This window comes from Ptychodera flava, chromosome 7 (assembly GCF_041260155.1).
Source record: "Ptychodera flava strain L36383 chromosome 7, AS_Pfla_20210202, whole genome shotgun sequence".
Lineage (NCBI taxonomy): Eukaryota > Metazoa > Hemichordata > Enteropneusta > Ptychoderidae > Ptychodera > Ptychodera flava.
Genome location: NC_091934.1, coordinates 44,631,691 through 44,649,579, shown reverse-complemented (window position 1 = coordinate 44,649,579; position 17,889 = coordinate 44,631,691). Strand labels below are relative to the sequence as shown.

At 36.7% G+C, this 17,889-nt stretch overlaps 2 protein-coding genes across 2 annotated transcripts; both read right to left on the bottom strand.

Moving 5' to 3' along the window:
• Positions 1–1,060: 1,060 nt before the first annotated feature.
• LOC139136526 (uncharacterized) lies at positions 1,061–3,449 on the bottom strand. Its single transcript, XM_070704251.1, has 4 exons — positions 3,192–3,449; positions 2,399–2,819; positions 2,024–2,130; positions 1,061–1,257 (listed from the first exon to the last, which is right to left on the bottom strand). Exons 1-4 carry the CDS (start codon positions 3,447–3,449, stop codon positions 1,204–1,206), a joined length of 840 nt encoding a protein of 279 aa, XP_070560352.1. The 3' UTR covers positions 1,061–1,203.
• Positions 3,450–7,008: 3,559 nt separating this feature from the next.
• On the bottom strand, positions 7,009–11,983 carry LOC139136525 (sperm receptor for egg jelly-like). The gene is made up of 6 exons (XM_070704250.1): positions 11,464–11,983; positions 9,867–9,888; positions 8,741–8,913; positions 7,815–7,991; positions 7,299–7,558; positions 7,009–7,176 (listed from the first exon to the last, which is right to left on the bottom strand). Exons 1-6 carry the CDS (start codon positions 11,981–11,983, stop codon positions 7,009–7,011), a joined length of 1,320 nt encoding a protein of 439 aa, XP_070560351.1.
• Between the last annotated feature and the right edge of the window lie 5,906 nt (positions 11,984–17,889).

The window sequence follows — 17,889 nt, the reverse complement described above, 5'->3', positions numbered from 1 at the left end:
GACTTTACTAAGAATATAGTGTATCATCTCGTGTAACAAGTCAACAAACACTTTTAAAGCTTTATCTTATCTAAGCTCAATCAATTCCGAGAGCTAAAAATTGAGAAGACTAGCCTTGCAGGAACGAAGAACACTGAGTCTTTAAAAATGGTTGAAAAAATGAACAGGCTTCAAACTAGATATTGTAGTAAAATGTATTGAACATATCTACATTAATACACATAAATTAATATATTCATCCTCGGCGTTAACTACGTCTTATCTTTGTTGGTATTGAGTAAATAAATGGTACATTATGTACACTCTCCTGTACATTCCAAACATATTCCAACCGATTCGGACTAGTATTTTACGTACTTGCAAATAAGTGTGCTAATATTCTGCGACAAAAACTGGGAAATACAGCATAAAATAGAAACCTTTTGGTCGATTGACCGTAAATAGTGCAATTCTCGATACATTAAATAGAAACACACTCAATTATGAACTGATTCTTGACCATTTAGTCAGTGGTTACAATCAATGTGAAAAGACAAAACTGGGAAAAGTACAGTTTAACTCTTGACAGTTTACACAAATACACTATACATCGTAAACTGATTCTTGACCATTTAGTCAGTGGTTGCAATCGGTGTGCTAAGACAAAACTTGGAATAATACAGTGTAAATGTTGACAGTTCAAACGTAAACACAATCCATCAAGAACTGATTCTTGATCATTTAGTCAGTGGTTGCAATCGGTTTGCTAAGATAAAACGTGGAATAATACAGTGTAAATGTTGACAGTTCAAATTTAAACACAATCCATCATGAACTGAATCTTGACCATTAAGTCAGTGGTTGCAATCGGTGTGATAAGACAAAACATGGAATAATACAGTGCAACTGTTGATAGTTCAAACGTAAACACAATCCATCATGAACTGAATCTTGACCATTAAGTCAGTGGTTGCAATCCATGTGAAAAGACAAAACTGAGAAAACTACAGTACAACTCTTGACAGTCCAGCATGAACTGATTCTTGACAATTTAGTCAGTTGTTGCAATCGGTGTGATAAGACAAAACATGTAATAATACAGTGCAACTGTTGATAGTTCAAACGTAAACACAATCCATCGTGAACTGAATCTTGATCATTTTGTCAGAGTTAGGCTGGTACCATTCATTTTACGGACATGATGACATCAACACCAAGAGGGCATTACTTTACAAAATCACATTGACACGTCACTGAAGTTGTGTTGCTCTGTACAATCTGATAAGACAAACAAGTAAGAAAAAAAGAATCAGAAATGATTGCAGACACAACGAATATAGGATCAAGAAAAGTAATGAAAAGTTTTAAAAAAGAAAGTGTGTTCTCTGAACGTCTAATTGAATATGATAGCAAACATGGAGAATATAGGTTCGGAAAGAAAGTACTTTAAGAGTATGCTGGTTTTATTATGAAGTCAGACGTCCGTCACGATCAGACCCTAAAAGGAGAGTACCATAGTAGTTAGCGATTGAACAAAAACAAGGTTATTCCTGACATCAAATTTTGATACGTTGAAAACATTTACGTAATAAGGCAATATCGCATGACATAAGCTTAATACCGATTTGCTGATTATAAAATTGATATAAGACACGTATAGCCAAGATGATTAAGCAACAAAGCACACCCGGCGACGGTATACCACTAGATTTTGACCAGTTCACGACATATATGCAAGAGCGATAGCGAGTGCATATATTAAGTGAACTGGTCAAAATCGAGTGGTATACCGTTGTTGGGTGTGATTTATTGCTATTATATCATAACAGTATATTAAAATTCTGGCGCGGAACATAAAAACGGATTTTTGCGCATCTGCCAGCAGTGGTATATTGCCAATATATTAAGGTTCTTTACGCGTCTCGACCAATCAGATCGTTGTATTTGCGCCATCAATATACTTGTATGATATAATTATAAATAAATTACATATTTTCCAACTGAGTGATTAGATATCGAAATTTCTTATGAAGGTTTACTTTACCCAGCATCCATCTGCTTGCCACCTTTCATTCATTTTGCTCCAGTATCGACAGAACGACACCTTTACGTCGACTGACCCGCGAACCTCAGAGTGTTTGCTGGCATCACCTAGCATGTGAAATAGAAACATTTGACAAGAATGTTGTGAAAGGGCAATCAACACATAATGCTTTGAAAAAGACCGAAAGATTAGTAATCAAGTCCTCCATTAACATAGGTTAACAAACAGATACTTTGATCTTTTCGTATATCATCATTAGTTGATTTACATAATCAAAAGATGCTCATGAATACACTTGCCATTGACTAATACCTTCAATATATCAAAATAATTTCGTACCTCCATTTAGAAAATCGTCAGCTACGATCTACTCACCCAGTTTAAGTAGAAGGTAAATGTTACCGCCGTCTCTTTGAACATAGAACACTGATGATCTTAATCCCTTCAGAGACCAATGTTGATCATAGACTGTCTCATTCGGTGTACTGTTAGACTGAATAAAAAGATCTAATACTGCTGCTGGCTCAGTTGACGTCACGGTCACCTTGACAACGCTCTCCCTTATCGTGTTGTTAAATATGGCGCCAAAGGAAGCATTTCCAGTCAAACTGAATGTTTCGGATGCATCATGAACATCAATTTCTTCTCTGTCGTCCAACAATTTTATCGAATAGACCAGTGATTCAAGTGGAGGTTCCCCGTTAGATTCGTTCAGAAACTCCAAAGTGACAACTGGCAATTCATGTAAGAAGCTTGCAGTATTCCATATGTATGGATTGGTCAGAAATGTGACAAACTATAACATGAGAGCAACATAAGAGAATACAGAATATTTCAATGATATGTCAACATTGCATAGAAACAGAGAATGCAGACAGACAGGCAGACAGACACAGACACAGATACACACAACGCTGTGCTTCAAGCATAGAGCACCGTAATTTTCCACGGAGAGGAGAGAGAGAGAGAGAGAGAGAGAGAGAGAGAGAGAGAGAGAGAGAGAGAGAGAGAGAGAGAGTATTTTATTAACATTTCTTGACAAAATCGAGAACACATCGAAAAAATAATTGTCCAGGACAATGTCGAAGAACCAAGGAAACGCGACGTTGAGGTTTATTTGCTTACGTATATCTCCCCTTCACGAGTATTTTATGGATTAATTTCGTACCTTTGATCCCATGATGTTGTATCGATACTCAGAAATATTTGGTTTTCTTGGTAGGTTGAAAGATCCCGCTGTAGATTCAAATGTCTTGTTGTACATTTCCCTTGCTTCGCTTTTGCCAAGTTGGATTTGTACTTTTGGACTTAGAAATGTAACGTCTGGTTCACCAGGTCCTAATTTTGACAAGACCACATCTGAGCAAAGGTCGATAGCATCAAGTGCCGACGTATAGATGCTTGCACCTATTGAGTTATATAACATATTGGTCAAAAGTTACAGATTATGAAAACTTGTGCAACGAAAGGTTCGTTGCTGTGGTATCGTGCAATTCACAACCTTATTCACAACTCGCTTACCATGGGGAAATTCCTACAACAAGAACTGTGGTTACCTCTAGCATGGCAATGATCGACAGGAAGCTTTTCTCATCCCCATGAACGGATGGATGGATGGATTGATGGATGGGAAGGGAGAAGGATCAGTATGTAAGAACATCATGCGTGAATATACAAATTTCGTAACTATCCATCTATATGACATCATCTCGTCACCTGTCTATATCTTGCAATAAATTCTTCTATCACCTCTATCTATCTATCTATCTATCTATCTATCTATCTATCTATCTATCTATCTATCTATCTATCTGACTGTCATTCTATCAGTAGTCAATGAGTCATTCATTCATTCAGTCTGCCTGTCTATCTGTTTGTCTGTCACTCAAAGTGCATGTCATCAGTTGTGAATGGTTGCCAGTGTAACTGCATTCGTTCCACCAGTTCATGAGTGATGTAAGAATAAAATGAAGAATGAGTTGTTTTAGCTATGAAGACTATACCGCAAAACCTTCCCTATATTAATGTATCCTCTGTATGTTTTTCACTCCTACGTGTGACTAATGAATTTACATTAAAAGTTACAAAATTACAATTGTCAACACACCCGAAAGTGTTGACATCTGGGAAAACTTACTGCCTGTTTAATACCATGGGCCTTATCCACTGAAGCATCACTTTTGTGTCCAGCCTGAATTACATACGACAATGTCCAAACCATTTCTGTTGAATCAAAACATTAACACCAACTTTGTATACAAGAAAAACTACAAAATGACATGTTTATCTTTAGGTGACACAATTTAAATGTCAACACTTCTGTGTGGCCCTAATTTTCGCTATTATTATGTACTAAGAAAAACAATGGCCTTAATTTTCAAAATTTTCTGTTATACTGTCTTGTGTAAGTTGCACTAACAAATTTTGTGTCGTTTCAATTTTTGTCATTTAATTTGCTATGTCAAATAAAGATCATAATCAGTCATTACGATGATCACATTGTTCTGTTTAACAACAAACACGACAACAAAGATAACAACAACAACAACAACGACGACGAAAACAACAACAACAACAACAATAACATATTCATTACTGTCATCGTTATTAATGATATAACAATATTTAACTATTTAAAAATAATGGTTAATCATGATCAATCATATTTGATAACAATGATAATAATAGTGATAACAACATAACTAGCGAAAAATGTTATCTTCATACATTAACAATGGATCCCATTTTCTCCGATTCTATATTATTCGTCATTGCTTTCACCAAGTTAGCAAGGTACAATAGAAATATCGATGATGTTTCCTACGAAACAAAAAAATTCATCGTCATCATTAAAATCTCGGTTCCCGTACGTTTGTGTGACAATATGGCAAAATAGACTTAAGTGTTAAGTATATACCCATCCTTCTTTTGCACTGTAAGCATTTTAATGAAAGATTAACAATAGTAATATCAGTTTCTGTTGTTATAAATACACAGAATGGTGATAATACAATAGAGCGTATTTACGTAATATTTTTAAGCGTAATTGAACGAGTTCTTCGAGTTAAAGAAGGAAAGCGTGCAGTGTGTCTTCAGATTCATACATGACATTACATACTATTTAACTTTCATAGACTGAATCACTAGTTTTCGAAGCCGTGATAAAGATTTAAGGGGCGCTGCACCAAACACAGTGTATTTTGCTTAAAAATCACTTTTTTGCAAACATTTATTAACCTTTAATTAATTTGTCAACCAAATATTAAAATATTGGTTGGGTTCACCTTTTAGCTTGTCAAGCAAATATATGCAAATCACCCCATTTTCTGGCTTCTCTTTTCTCCCATTTACAAGATTTCCAAAGAATTTAATTCCATTCTTGTCGGGTCAAAATTTCTGAAATTTTCACACTCAATTGCTATATAACAAAACGACCATTTTGTTTGGTAATAAAATTCTTAACTTTTGAATAAGAGACATTTTTTAATTTGCTTATAATGATTTTAATCACACTTTTTGAGTAGTAGTCTATCAACCCATGCCATTTAGTCATTTTCTTCAAAATATAATATTGCATTTAAGAAAATAGTGTCAAGTTTTTGCCTTAGATTAATTTTTATCATTAATATCAAAATTGAGGTTTTTACCCCAAATAGATATATGTTGGCAACATGGAGCTCCACCTTGAGGATATTTCGACTGATGATGTATCTTGCATATCGAAGCCGGTGCATATGCAAATCTTGTAATGATATGCAATGGGTTGAAATACCTGTAGTATATACATTTCACGTACTTGAGTGTAAGATGTAAGTTCGTCTGGATGATTGAAAGCTGTTATAGACCGAAGAGTTTGCGCCATCTGCTGCAAATATTCTGAGTTCAGGAGGATTTGTGATGTGGCGTTCAGTAGATAGAGGGCGTCAATCATGCTTTCCCGAGCCTACGGACACGATAGAGCATATAGAATGAGCTGTGGATTAATAAGGCGTATGGTGAATCAAAGGGCAAAACAGGATGAGATCCTGTGATGTCCACAGTCACCTCAGCTCAAAACCATCCTAAATCAACTAGATCCACTCAAACCAGACTGAGATTTTGTTTTATCATAGGGTTTTTCTCGAGGGTCTATGGTTCTATCTTGACCCAACGAAAATTTAATTTTGGTCCCGAATTAGTTTTGAACTACTGAAATTTCGCCGTTCGGTCATATATACGCATTTAACGAAAGTAAACACATCGACAATAATCCATTGCAATCGTAAGAGTGGAATGCACTGAAACCTCATTCAAATATGTTGAGCTTTGTCTTTATGGTACGATCAAACATAAAAGATAGCCTACCGAAAAGCAGAAATGTTACGTAATTTAGAAAGAATAAGGATAAGAGGCGGATATTATCCTTGTCTACATCTATTAGACTAATGTTGACACTTGTTTAAAGATAATGAATATTTCACTATCTTCTTACTAATGAAACCATGTTTTCTCATAGAAATTACAAATATGACTGTCATTTTAAATTCTAAACATCTAAATATATAGGAATAATTTGCTTCGCCAATCCTAATAGGTATTATCCTTATTTTTGAAGAATACTTATTTTGCGTTTCCTTGGCATCGTTTCAGCAAAAGATTTAAACCTTCGTTTTTGATGCTTATTACCCCATATATCGCCAATTCTAAATTGGCGTCTACTTAATAAACAACATTTCTCCTACCTGTTGAATTTTCTCTGTTCGTTCTACTAACTCAGCGTTCGTTTTGTTCTGCGCAAAATGTGAAATATCCACATATTAAACTTACAAAGTCCTTGATATGCAAATAGAGTCCTCGGATTCAATGTATGTAGTCTAAGGTCCTTGTCACTATTATTACAGCAACGTGCCTTAAAGTTCACACAAATGTGGAAATAAATGCCATAATCCTGCTATATATGGTGATGATTGAACCCTTCAATCTAAGTAAAGTATTGACAGTATTTTTCATTTCATAGTTACCTCAGTCTTTTCCAGTTGTGCATTCAGACTTGACGCAAGTGCATTAAGGTAGCCTGTTGCTGAAGAGAAATCACCTTCCTTCAAGAGCGTAGTGAGAGTGTCCGTCATATTACTTGTACTATCAAGAACTGCATCAATTTCTGCACTAGTTACCTGTAAATGTAGTGATATTACCCTGAATGCGTCGACCTAATGATTAAACTTGCATTTTTCACGGCCATTTAGGGGAAATGAAACCGATATGTTAATTAACTTCTACGGAACTACATTCTAACCTTTATGTCAAAGTTCACAACAGCAAAGGCATTTTCGACATCAACAACAGAAACCGTGACTTCCAATATGTTATCGTTGGTTGTATGACCGGCCCGGAGACGCAAGGGCGGAGATATGCTTTCATTGCTAAAGTACACAACTTCTGCGTCATTGTTTGAGTTTTTGTCGCCAATTTCTATTCTGTACATGAGAGCCTGGTCGTCTTCGTCATCTATCCATCCTTCGCAACTAACCACAAAAGTGGTTTCCAAAGCATGTCCTGTATGTTGAAGTGGACAAATGATTGCCAATGTTAGGACGATGAATGGCGTAATCGCAGAAAGGCTGACACGGAAAGACAATCTGTAGATGAACCTTGCAATTCATAACGTCGAGAAGAATGGAGGAAAATACAACACTTGCTATTATCTGAATTCGTAAGGCCCTATTACAACTGATTCTACTTATCAAACAACTTAATACTGGTGAATTGTACTGAAAATGGATTCGTCAATCAAAGTGATTGATTAGCTCACCTGACTGTGGCTCAATTTTGCAACGACCACTATGGGGTGGAATGTTTACTGTGAACTCATAAGGTCTAACATTTTCAAATGTGGGCGAATCCCGGAACTTAGCGATAAGATGTAATCGATAACCATGTCCGATTTGAAGTTCATCCTCTTTCATGGATAATCCGATACCATGAACACCTACAAAAGAAAGATCTTTAAACAGTTCTACAAATTCTTTATTATGTTGATATTACAATCAGCAATCTGTAATGTACCACAGAATGGCTACTTACGATACTCTTGACACTATTAATGTAACTTTAATCGTACGTATAGGAATTTTGACAATCTCAGAAGAAAAATGTACATAAGAGTTGCTCGATCATGACGAGTTTGCATTAGTTCATATATGTAGATTTGTCACTCAAAACCTATTTTAAGCCGCAATTTTCAATCCCAGGTTCTCGCATTAGTGGAGTTCTCCTCCCAGTCAAACACTTGGCCAGTACGATATTTGATTTCTATAACATTAATAACACAAACTGATCTCAACCTTTTGTCACATTTTGCTAATCCTGCAAACAGAGTTTATACAAGCGTTTGATTGACGGTCGATTCAAATCGTCAAAGGTCACTGATTCCCAACCACAACGCCCGAATTTCCTAAAAAGTCGTCTTCGAGTCGCGTTAGAATTCGAACATTACCGCAGAGTTCGCTCGGCAGCAGCTTCGCGCTGACCGCTTGACATTCTGTCTGCGTTTTTGTGGTCGGAAACAACTAAAAAGTGGCATTTTCTAGAGCGTGTGCCCGCATGATGTCTGTTTGGTGTCCACTTACACGATGAACGCCGCCGTAGTTTACGCCCTCTTAAAGGGAGGCTCCGCCTTTAACGCCAGAAGTAACACACTATTACAGAAATAGATGAACATAGGTAAACAAACCATACCCGTTGTGGACACTGATGATAAATTTAGAATACTTTCAAAAAGCTCTCCGTCAACCAATATTCCCAAGTACCATTCCAAATCGAAGACAGCAGATGGTGGACACGCAGAGCAGTCGGCGTAGACCACGAGTTTCGAGTTTTGATTTACCATGCTGCCACAGTTATTAACACATCTAGTTAAAAAACGATGCACAACATATCCACGTTAACTCCGGGAGTAAGTTGGAAACAACTTGTATGTATGTATGTATGTATGTATGTATGTATGTATGTATGTATGTATGTATGTATGTATGTATGTATGTATGTATGTATGTATGTATGTATGTATGTATGTATGTATGTATGTATGTATGTATGTATGTATGTATGTATGTGTGTATGTATGTATGTATGTATGTATGTATGTATGTATGTGTGTATGTATGTATGTGTGTATGTGTATGTGAGTGTATGGGTGTGTGTGTATGTATGTATGTATGTATGTATGTATGTATGTATGTATGTATGTATGTATGTATGTGTGTATGTTGTGTGTATGTGAGTGTATGGGTTGTGTGTGTATGTATGTATGTGTGTATGTATATGTATGTATGGGTGTGTGTGTATGTATGTATGTATGTATGTATGTATGTATGTATGTATGTATGTATGTATGTGTGTATGGGTGTGTATGTGAGTGTATTGGTGTGTGTGTGTGTATGTATGTATGTATGTATGTAGTTGTGTGAATGAATGAATAATGAATGAATAAATCTAATATTTATTGTATTTATCTACGCTACATCTGTCTTTTTGACAAGGAAAATTCTTTTCAAGTCAATTTTGCCCACCGTAAACTGGAATACAAGCAACCTCCTCTGTTTGTCCTTTGTTTGGACAGTTTCTATCGATCGAACCCATTCACTTGCGACGTAAATGCAGTTTGTTCGCCATATCAGTACTGATGTATTTTAAATTAATCAACCTGAGGGTGCTATGATTAAGTCATGGAGAAAAAGCCCTTAAAGGCTGCACCCATTTCAATACGCTGGTTTAAATTTGCACAATACATGGTGTCATTTGCAAAATGTATTATTGTTTACAAAACACGTCACTCTCAACATTGGCCTTCCGCCTTACTTACCTTATTTGGATAGGAGATGTGTCTGCGAATTGAAACAGACAGATTTTGTTATGAGTAAAAGTTTTGGAAAGGGGGTTGAGAGTAGTATAAATACAGTTTACTTTCACATAAAGTTAACATAAATTAACATAAAATTAACATGGATTCCTATTGTGACAAATGCGACACATCACTTTTAAGGTTAAAAGACAAAAAAATTGACCTTTTTAAGCCAACAATTTTCTAGTGGTTAATGAGCTCAGAACCCCCATAAATTTTATGTTTTCAGAAAGTCTATTAATTAGATATAGGGAAACATTTTGGTTTCCATAGTGTCACCATTGTTTACATAATTATTATGTGACAGTTAATTTGCATAACCTTCCAAAAATCGGTTTTCCCTATGTTTTGCTTCAATGCTTAGAGATATGTGGCTGAAATTTGTGTGAGTACAAGCTGTCCTAAGGATCTTTCAAAGTGTGTCTCAGAATTTTCTAAACCTTCTTAAACAATTTTTATGCCAGAAACTTCCCGAGCAGCGAATTTATCCTAGTTGATTTCCTTATAATTGTGCTCAAATAAAAACTAAGCAAGATACAAAAAATCTGAGACACTCTTTTACAAAACATTGTCACAGCTTGCATTCCAGCAAGTTTGAATCAGATACTTTGAAGTATTGAGACAAAACATAGGGAAAAAAAAATTTGAAAGGTTATGCAAATTACCTGTCATTTGATAGTTATGTAAACAATGGTGACACTGTGATTACAAAAATCTTTCCCTATATCTAGGCTTTCAGAAAATGTATAATTTATGGGGGTTCAGAGCTTATTAACCACCAGAGAATTGTTAGATTAAAGGGGTTGGTTTCTTGTCTTGGAACCTTAAACAAACACTGCATCAGCGACTGATGTTTTGTTCCACCACAAAAGAAATAAAATCGTCAAAAATAATATGTGTTACTTTGACAGAAAAATTCGAAAAATTGTCAGGCTTAACGGACAACAGTTATGAATGAATAAAATATTTCTGACAAAGTGACAACAATGGGTTCAACTAATAGGACAACTGACGTTTCCGCCTTGCATTGCTCCATTTATCCATCCTACCTCTGCACGTTCCCCAGCAGCGTTTTCCTATATTATTTAACTTACCGAGGAGCTGCACCAGACTATCCGCTCTAACCTGCATTCAGTTCAATCGTATTATGTTTTCGCAATGATATACACACTCGAGTAAGTTTCTGTACAGCTCAAACGTCTAAAATATATCCAGCCCATTCTTTTTAAATTATCATGAATTTATGTATCGACGTATCTTTGTGTTGATCTAGTCTAATGAATTTCACTTTAAACGCCGTTTTGCGTCCTTTGGCAATGTATCAGTACTTTTGCTCCCTGTCTGTATTTATTTCTCCCATAATTAACAAGCAACATTTGCGTTGCAAATGCATGTTTAAAATTTAGAATCACCTTAAAATTGGACACTGCTTGAACGATTTGTCCATATTTCAACTCTTCATTCCGAATTTACCATGGATATATTTCCCCTTCCTATACCTACGTACTGTCTCGAAACTCTCTTAATTAGACATTAAAATACAGTGACAATTTCCTACCACAAGACTTGGTATCTTCTATGGATATTTTCCAAAGATCTTCAAGGTCAATCAGAAGTAGTGAATCTGTCGACCACGCAAAGACGTTCCCATCGCCATTTGTATGACACGACGAAAATATGCGAATATCAGCATGGGTTACGGCGTAGTTCCATACATTCAATGCCATTATCTCTCCTCTGAGGTTGTTCGCCGGATCAAAACCCCATCCTTCCACTATTTGCTTCTGGCCCACAATCAAAACACCACGACCCCCAAGTATCTCTCCATTTGCAACTGTGCTGCGTGTGACCATGTCTCCGTTGATGTAAACTTTCAACTCTCCGTCTGCTGACCTCCAAGTAAAGCAAGTGTGTGTCCAATCATCAGGAGTGATTACATCGTGCGATGCAACAGAACACATGAATGTTTCAGTCTTGATATGCACTTTACAACGAGGTACAAACGAAAATTGCATGATATCAGATCCTGATCTGTAGGATAAAAGATGGAGGCTTTCTTCCTCTGCAGGCTTAACCATTATACATACACTGATCGCAGAGAACTCGGTGTTACCTTTAACTGTTTGGACACGCAGGTGAGAGTACTCATTCTGTAGTCGTATTTTCTCTCCCATTAAATTTCTTTCGATGCTATTATCTGGCAAATATCAAAGAAATAATTTGCAATGCTAGGAAGGATCATCATTTGAGGAGGTATTTGCAATTCAAGTCAGATATAAAGATTGAACAAACAAATGATGACGTGAGCCTTCATTCATACAACAGAAGATGATTATATATAATCCCATGGTATTTTTCTCTGTTTGACGTCATCGTATACGAGTGTTTTTCGCGGAGCCGTACAATTTCGAGCCGAACCATGGGATTATATATTTATCACATGAACAGTCATCTTACTTTTCGTTTGATGCAGATGGATCAAAATATTTTGTTACAAATTGCCTGATTTTTGTCGCGATTTGTGTTTTATTTACGCGGATTACTCTCGTTTCATTACACAAAGCGACCCGTCACCCAGAAGATGTGCTAATGTTTAGAGTACACTTTCAGTCATCAATCCGATGAAGTTGAAAATTTGATACATCGAATGGTATCTCCACCGATCAGACACAGATTCGGTCACGTGAACACGTCAATCATTGTTTCGCGCTGGACCCACGCCAAGGCAAGTCGGTCATCGGCGGACATAGCTTTCATTGTGCTATCGACGGATAGCCGTAGTATTTTGAGTTATTTAGAATATTTACAAATATATTTATGAAGCACATGCAACAACACGATCGAAACATTAATTATCATTCTTAGAGATGCCATGGCTTTTAGAAATATCACAAGTTTACGATCTTCGCGAGCCCGAAAGATTCCGTTCGATGACACACAGAGTGTACGCTACAGCGCTGCCGTCACCGGTCTCCACCGGTGTGAACTTGTCAATATTCCCATCTCGGTCGTCAACATATTCGTCTTACGGACTTTAATGTTTGCCGTGACACATACATCGCCCATAGATACATCCTTATTTTGTTACTTTACGGAAACTGTTCTGTTGTGAGTGTTGTCCAAGTCATCTTTCGAAATACATCGGATTCCACAGTGCTGCACTGCAGAGTTCAGGCTACAGCTCGACAGCTTATACATTATACATGTATAACTTCACTACAGCCCTATGTTGCAGATTTGATTCCAATCGAAAATTAACGAAATTTTTTGATGAAGGAAATTTATCGTTGTTCGGCAAATGACTTTATGCTTGTGCCTTCTATGTCTCTTTCCCGAAGATTATACGGTACTCATTTATTTAGTTGAACTTACGTTGAGGTGTATCTTTCGGGTTTATCGCCAATCGGGATCGCAAGGGACGACTTCGGTTGGCGATCGCCTGGTACGACCATTGAGCCTTATGACTCGACTGAAGCTGCGATGTTACTGAGCCATTAAAACGATCGGCGGTATCCTCAGTCGATTCTTTGGAATAGGTTAAACTTTAGCGACTAGAAATTTTGTTGGACATGCGTTCTATGTTTCAACGTCTGGATTTATCCGGTCACCTTTTTGTAAAAAAGGTCATGAGAACACGGCATCGATCATGTCAAATCGGTATGTGTCGCGGCGTGCATTTATGAAAGGTACCATTGCAGAAAAACAGTTCCGGTTGATGACGTACAACAGGAGTAATATGGATTTCTTATCTGTGCTTGTGTACGTCACACAGGTGGTGATACGGGCCAGTTCATGTGATAATACAGGTTATATAATAGTTTCTTATATAAATAATGACAAATATGATAGATATTAAGGATAAGTCATTAAATTAAGTTAGCTCTTAAAACTTTAGAAACAATTAATGTATAGTGTTATTATGAGAGACCGTAACTACTCCTATGCCAGCCACTCCTCAACGTTTTTTCTCGCCTCTTCCTCACAATGAGATCCTGCTGCTCAATTTTTTGAAAACTTCCACTCACATATATATATATGTATACACACACACACACACACACACACACACACACACACACACACACATATATATATATATATATATAATATAATATATATAAAACAATGTTTTTGTTCAACTCCGTAAGAAATGTATCACTGAAATTCTTCCAACATTGTATGGACTCTTTATAAAAACACTGAGTTGAAAGCCACATGCTCTATAGACAAAGTAAACCATGAGCAAAACAAAGAATGAATCGAATGAGAAAACATTACATTTCTGTGGCTCTACAGTGCATTTCATCTAAGTACCGCAACTCAGCGTATGAGACGGACACAATCCACATGCAAAGCAAACGATTAGCTTTGGTATCAAGACACATTTGAGAGTCACCGACTCATTGATTAATTACAGTAAACCAGCATGGGGCAGCCGCTCTGTCTAAACTGAGAGATACACATGATCTACAATGTGTGGCTTTTTAGTTAGTTTCTGTTGAGAATACCTTCACCTCTTCAACTCTTAGTTTAAATTGAAAAAGAAACAGTTACATTGTAGATCAAGTCTAGTCAACTGTTTATCTCTCAGTCCAGACAGCGGCTGCCCCATGCTGGTTTACTTTTGAGGCAATGCACCCAACAAACCATATTTTTCGCGAAAATCACGTTGTTTTTTTTCACATATTCATTCAATTTTAATCAATTTGTCGACCCAAGATTAAAATATTGGTTGGGTTTACCTTTAAGCTTGTCAAGCAGTCAAAAGTTGCGTGATAAAGAATTGTTAATTTATGCAAATGTACGCAAATCACCCGACTTCCTGGCTTCTTTTTCCTCCCAATTTCAAAGAATTTAGCTCACACTCTGGCTGGGTCAAATTTTCTGAAATTTTCACATTATGTTCTTTAAATGCTCTACAAAAAAGGACTATTTTGTTGGCAATGAAGTTCTTACATTTTGAAGAAGAATTTTGCTAATCATGATTTTGATCACTGTTTTGAATGTCAGTCTTTCAACCCTTACCATTTTTGAATGAGGATAGATAATGCAAAATAAAATAGTCGTTTTTACTACATATACTCTTCTTTCAAGTGAAATATTAATACCAAAATTGAGGTTTTTTACCCCAAATATTCACCCACTTCATCTTTCGATTAAACTACTGCTACCATACTAAGCTTTAGAGTCTCTGCTTTTCGAAAATATATAATATGAGGAGGTTTTCTCGTCATCTTTGAGGTGAAATATTGCTTTGAAAAAAACTGTGTTAGCAACATGCAGCTCCACCTTAAATGTGTCCGTGATACCCAAGCTAATTTTTGTACGTGGATCATGTACGTCTCACACGCTGAGTTGCGGTACCTAGGGGAAACGCTCTGTTACTTTCTGGTGACTTTTTATAATTCTTGCATCCTATGGTCGACCATTAAACATTTTGTTCACAAACAGTAACCTTACACCTACAATTGTTTAGTATTACGTAGACATTGATCGAATCGGTTCCACCATTTCCATCGTCATCGCATTGGGAAGACACTCCGTCTCTGTCGAAAGTACCTACAGCATTTCGACCTGTCATACACTGGTTTCCATCTCTCACAGCAAACACGGAATAACCGAGAGATGACGTCATCCGAGAACATAATGTGATGACATCATCGCCATCGTTGTCAAGTCTCGTTGCTATTGGTGACACGGCACGGTAACTTCTGGCATCAGAGTAACATCCAACACCAATAAAGCTGGGAATATCTATAGATGAAAGAAATATATGAAGTGTATGGTTATTTTGGATTGTTTCTTCGAGCTTTGTCGTCATCTTTGAAGAAGCATTTTCCAAACAACAGTAAATATTAGAAGATATGCTCAATAAATTATAGCCATAATTCTTACCTTGCGTAGGAAATACGTATACGTTATTTGCACGACCCCACCCTCTACCATGTTGTCTGCAGACTTTTGCTGGTCCGATCGCATCAAATGTATCGAGACTGTTGCCTCCAAGCATACATTGACCATTATCTTGTAGGCCGAAAATTGTGTCTCCTCTCTCAAGTGCCACCCCGGCACATGTTTCAATGGCATTTTGTCTATTTTTGTAAAATCCAGTCAGTCTATCATCAATGCCTTCAATATCTGGCATTGTGTTTCGACCCTCCTTATAGTCGTAGAAACATCCAATATCAATATAGCCTGTATAAAAAGTATTTAAATGGTTACTTCTAGGTGACATGGTTAACATTTCATTACAACAAAAGTGCATTCATGAATTATGGATCACAATCTCGAAAAGAACAGATACTACTGCGACGTAGCAAAACGAACGTATTGCTACTTTAAAGTCCTTCTTTCGTACAGGAATAAAACACTGGATACTCTTCTGCTGGCTAATTTAATTCACCGCACTTACTGCTGTATATATATTGTATTTAAACGTATCACGTAATATTTTTAAAGACGACATAATATCTATTGTAAGATATAGGCGCTTTTTGTAAAATAGGTACTAGTTTGTTAAGGTATGTGCACCATGAAGGTCCTGAGCTTTGTAAGAACCAATGATTAGACCAGCATGATGTTAAAATTTGGTTGCGTTAATTTGGGTGCGCTACACAATTATTCATAAGTTGGCTACGAAAAGTATGCAATCATTCGTGCCATGGGTATCTATGGTCTATCAATCTGCGCAGCTGACATTATTCTATCCACATCTCGAGCCACTAGGTAGATATTAGTGTTTGTTGTGTATGTTTACATTTACTGCCATGATAAATTTACGAACTGACAATAAACAAATTTCCTTGCAAAGTTTCATGTCATTTGGTTCGCAAAATCGCTATTTGACTTCATTAAGATAGACGAAATTTCGTGAAAACCTTAATGGCATAGGGTAGATGGAATCAGAATGTCGCAGCCGGCAGAGACAGATGAGACTGACGCATCGCCGATAGCATAGCGTATTTGTACAGTAGTAGTATGCAGGGTATCCGTATTCAAAATAGATGGTTGCAGACATAAAAATATTAACAAATAAACAAACTTTCGAACTTTCACCTCACATAGTGAAAAATGAAAGTCTTCGGCGTAATTCGTGAATTATTGCTCTAATGTTGCAACCGTAATTAAGGTTTATTGAGTTTCTTAAAGTGTTAACACTTTATACCAGTTATTAAATCTATGTAACACTTGACACAAGCTATTTACTGATATACGCAAATCAAGTCGTGATGCATTTATCTAAGAGTTAATCGGCATGGATACAACTCATCTACGATAAGTTTGTGAATTTTGAAAATAATTAAAATAGTGTTTGCCGCACACTAAATATGTTACAGTGACGTCATCATACAAATTTGACGATGAGAAACATTTCAGACGCTGAGAAAATTAATTTACCAGGTACGACAATTCCAAAGTCTGTGTCATCTCTAGGAACGGCGCTTGGTACACTATTCTTGAGGCTGCATAACCCGAAAGCTAGACCTGTGGAGCCTCCCCTTCCAAAGGCCCATGCTTTGCAGTCGATATGTCGTAAGCATGCGCGACTGCATTCTTCTCGGCTACTAGGCATATTTGTTATATCCGCTCCGGGAGATCGAAGCCTTCTGTAACAACGCATCTATTTGGGTCTGTTGTATGTCATGGATATTCGAAAAGTGGTGTTACAAAATTACACAAAAGCAATGAGGAAATTGTGTTTTGGTCCTTCACTTGGAATGCTATATAACAAGGTGACCTCGCAGCTTGGACGTGACAGCATGACAGAATTTTACATAATGGACAGATTCATTTTGAAGAACCATCTATTGAAAAAACTAAATTGCCATAGATGAAATTGTTGATATTAAAGATAATGTTGATATGGCAGCTGTTTTTAATGAAAGGTGATGAACAAGAGATATAGCTTTGCTGAGCAAGGAGGGAAGTGTTATTTTGGACACCAAAAATGAATGGCGACCCATAATTATTTAGAGTCTGAGCT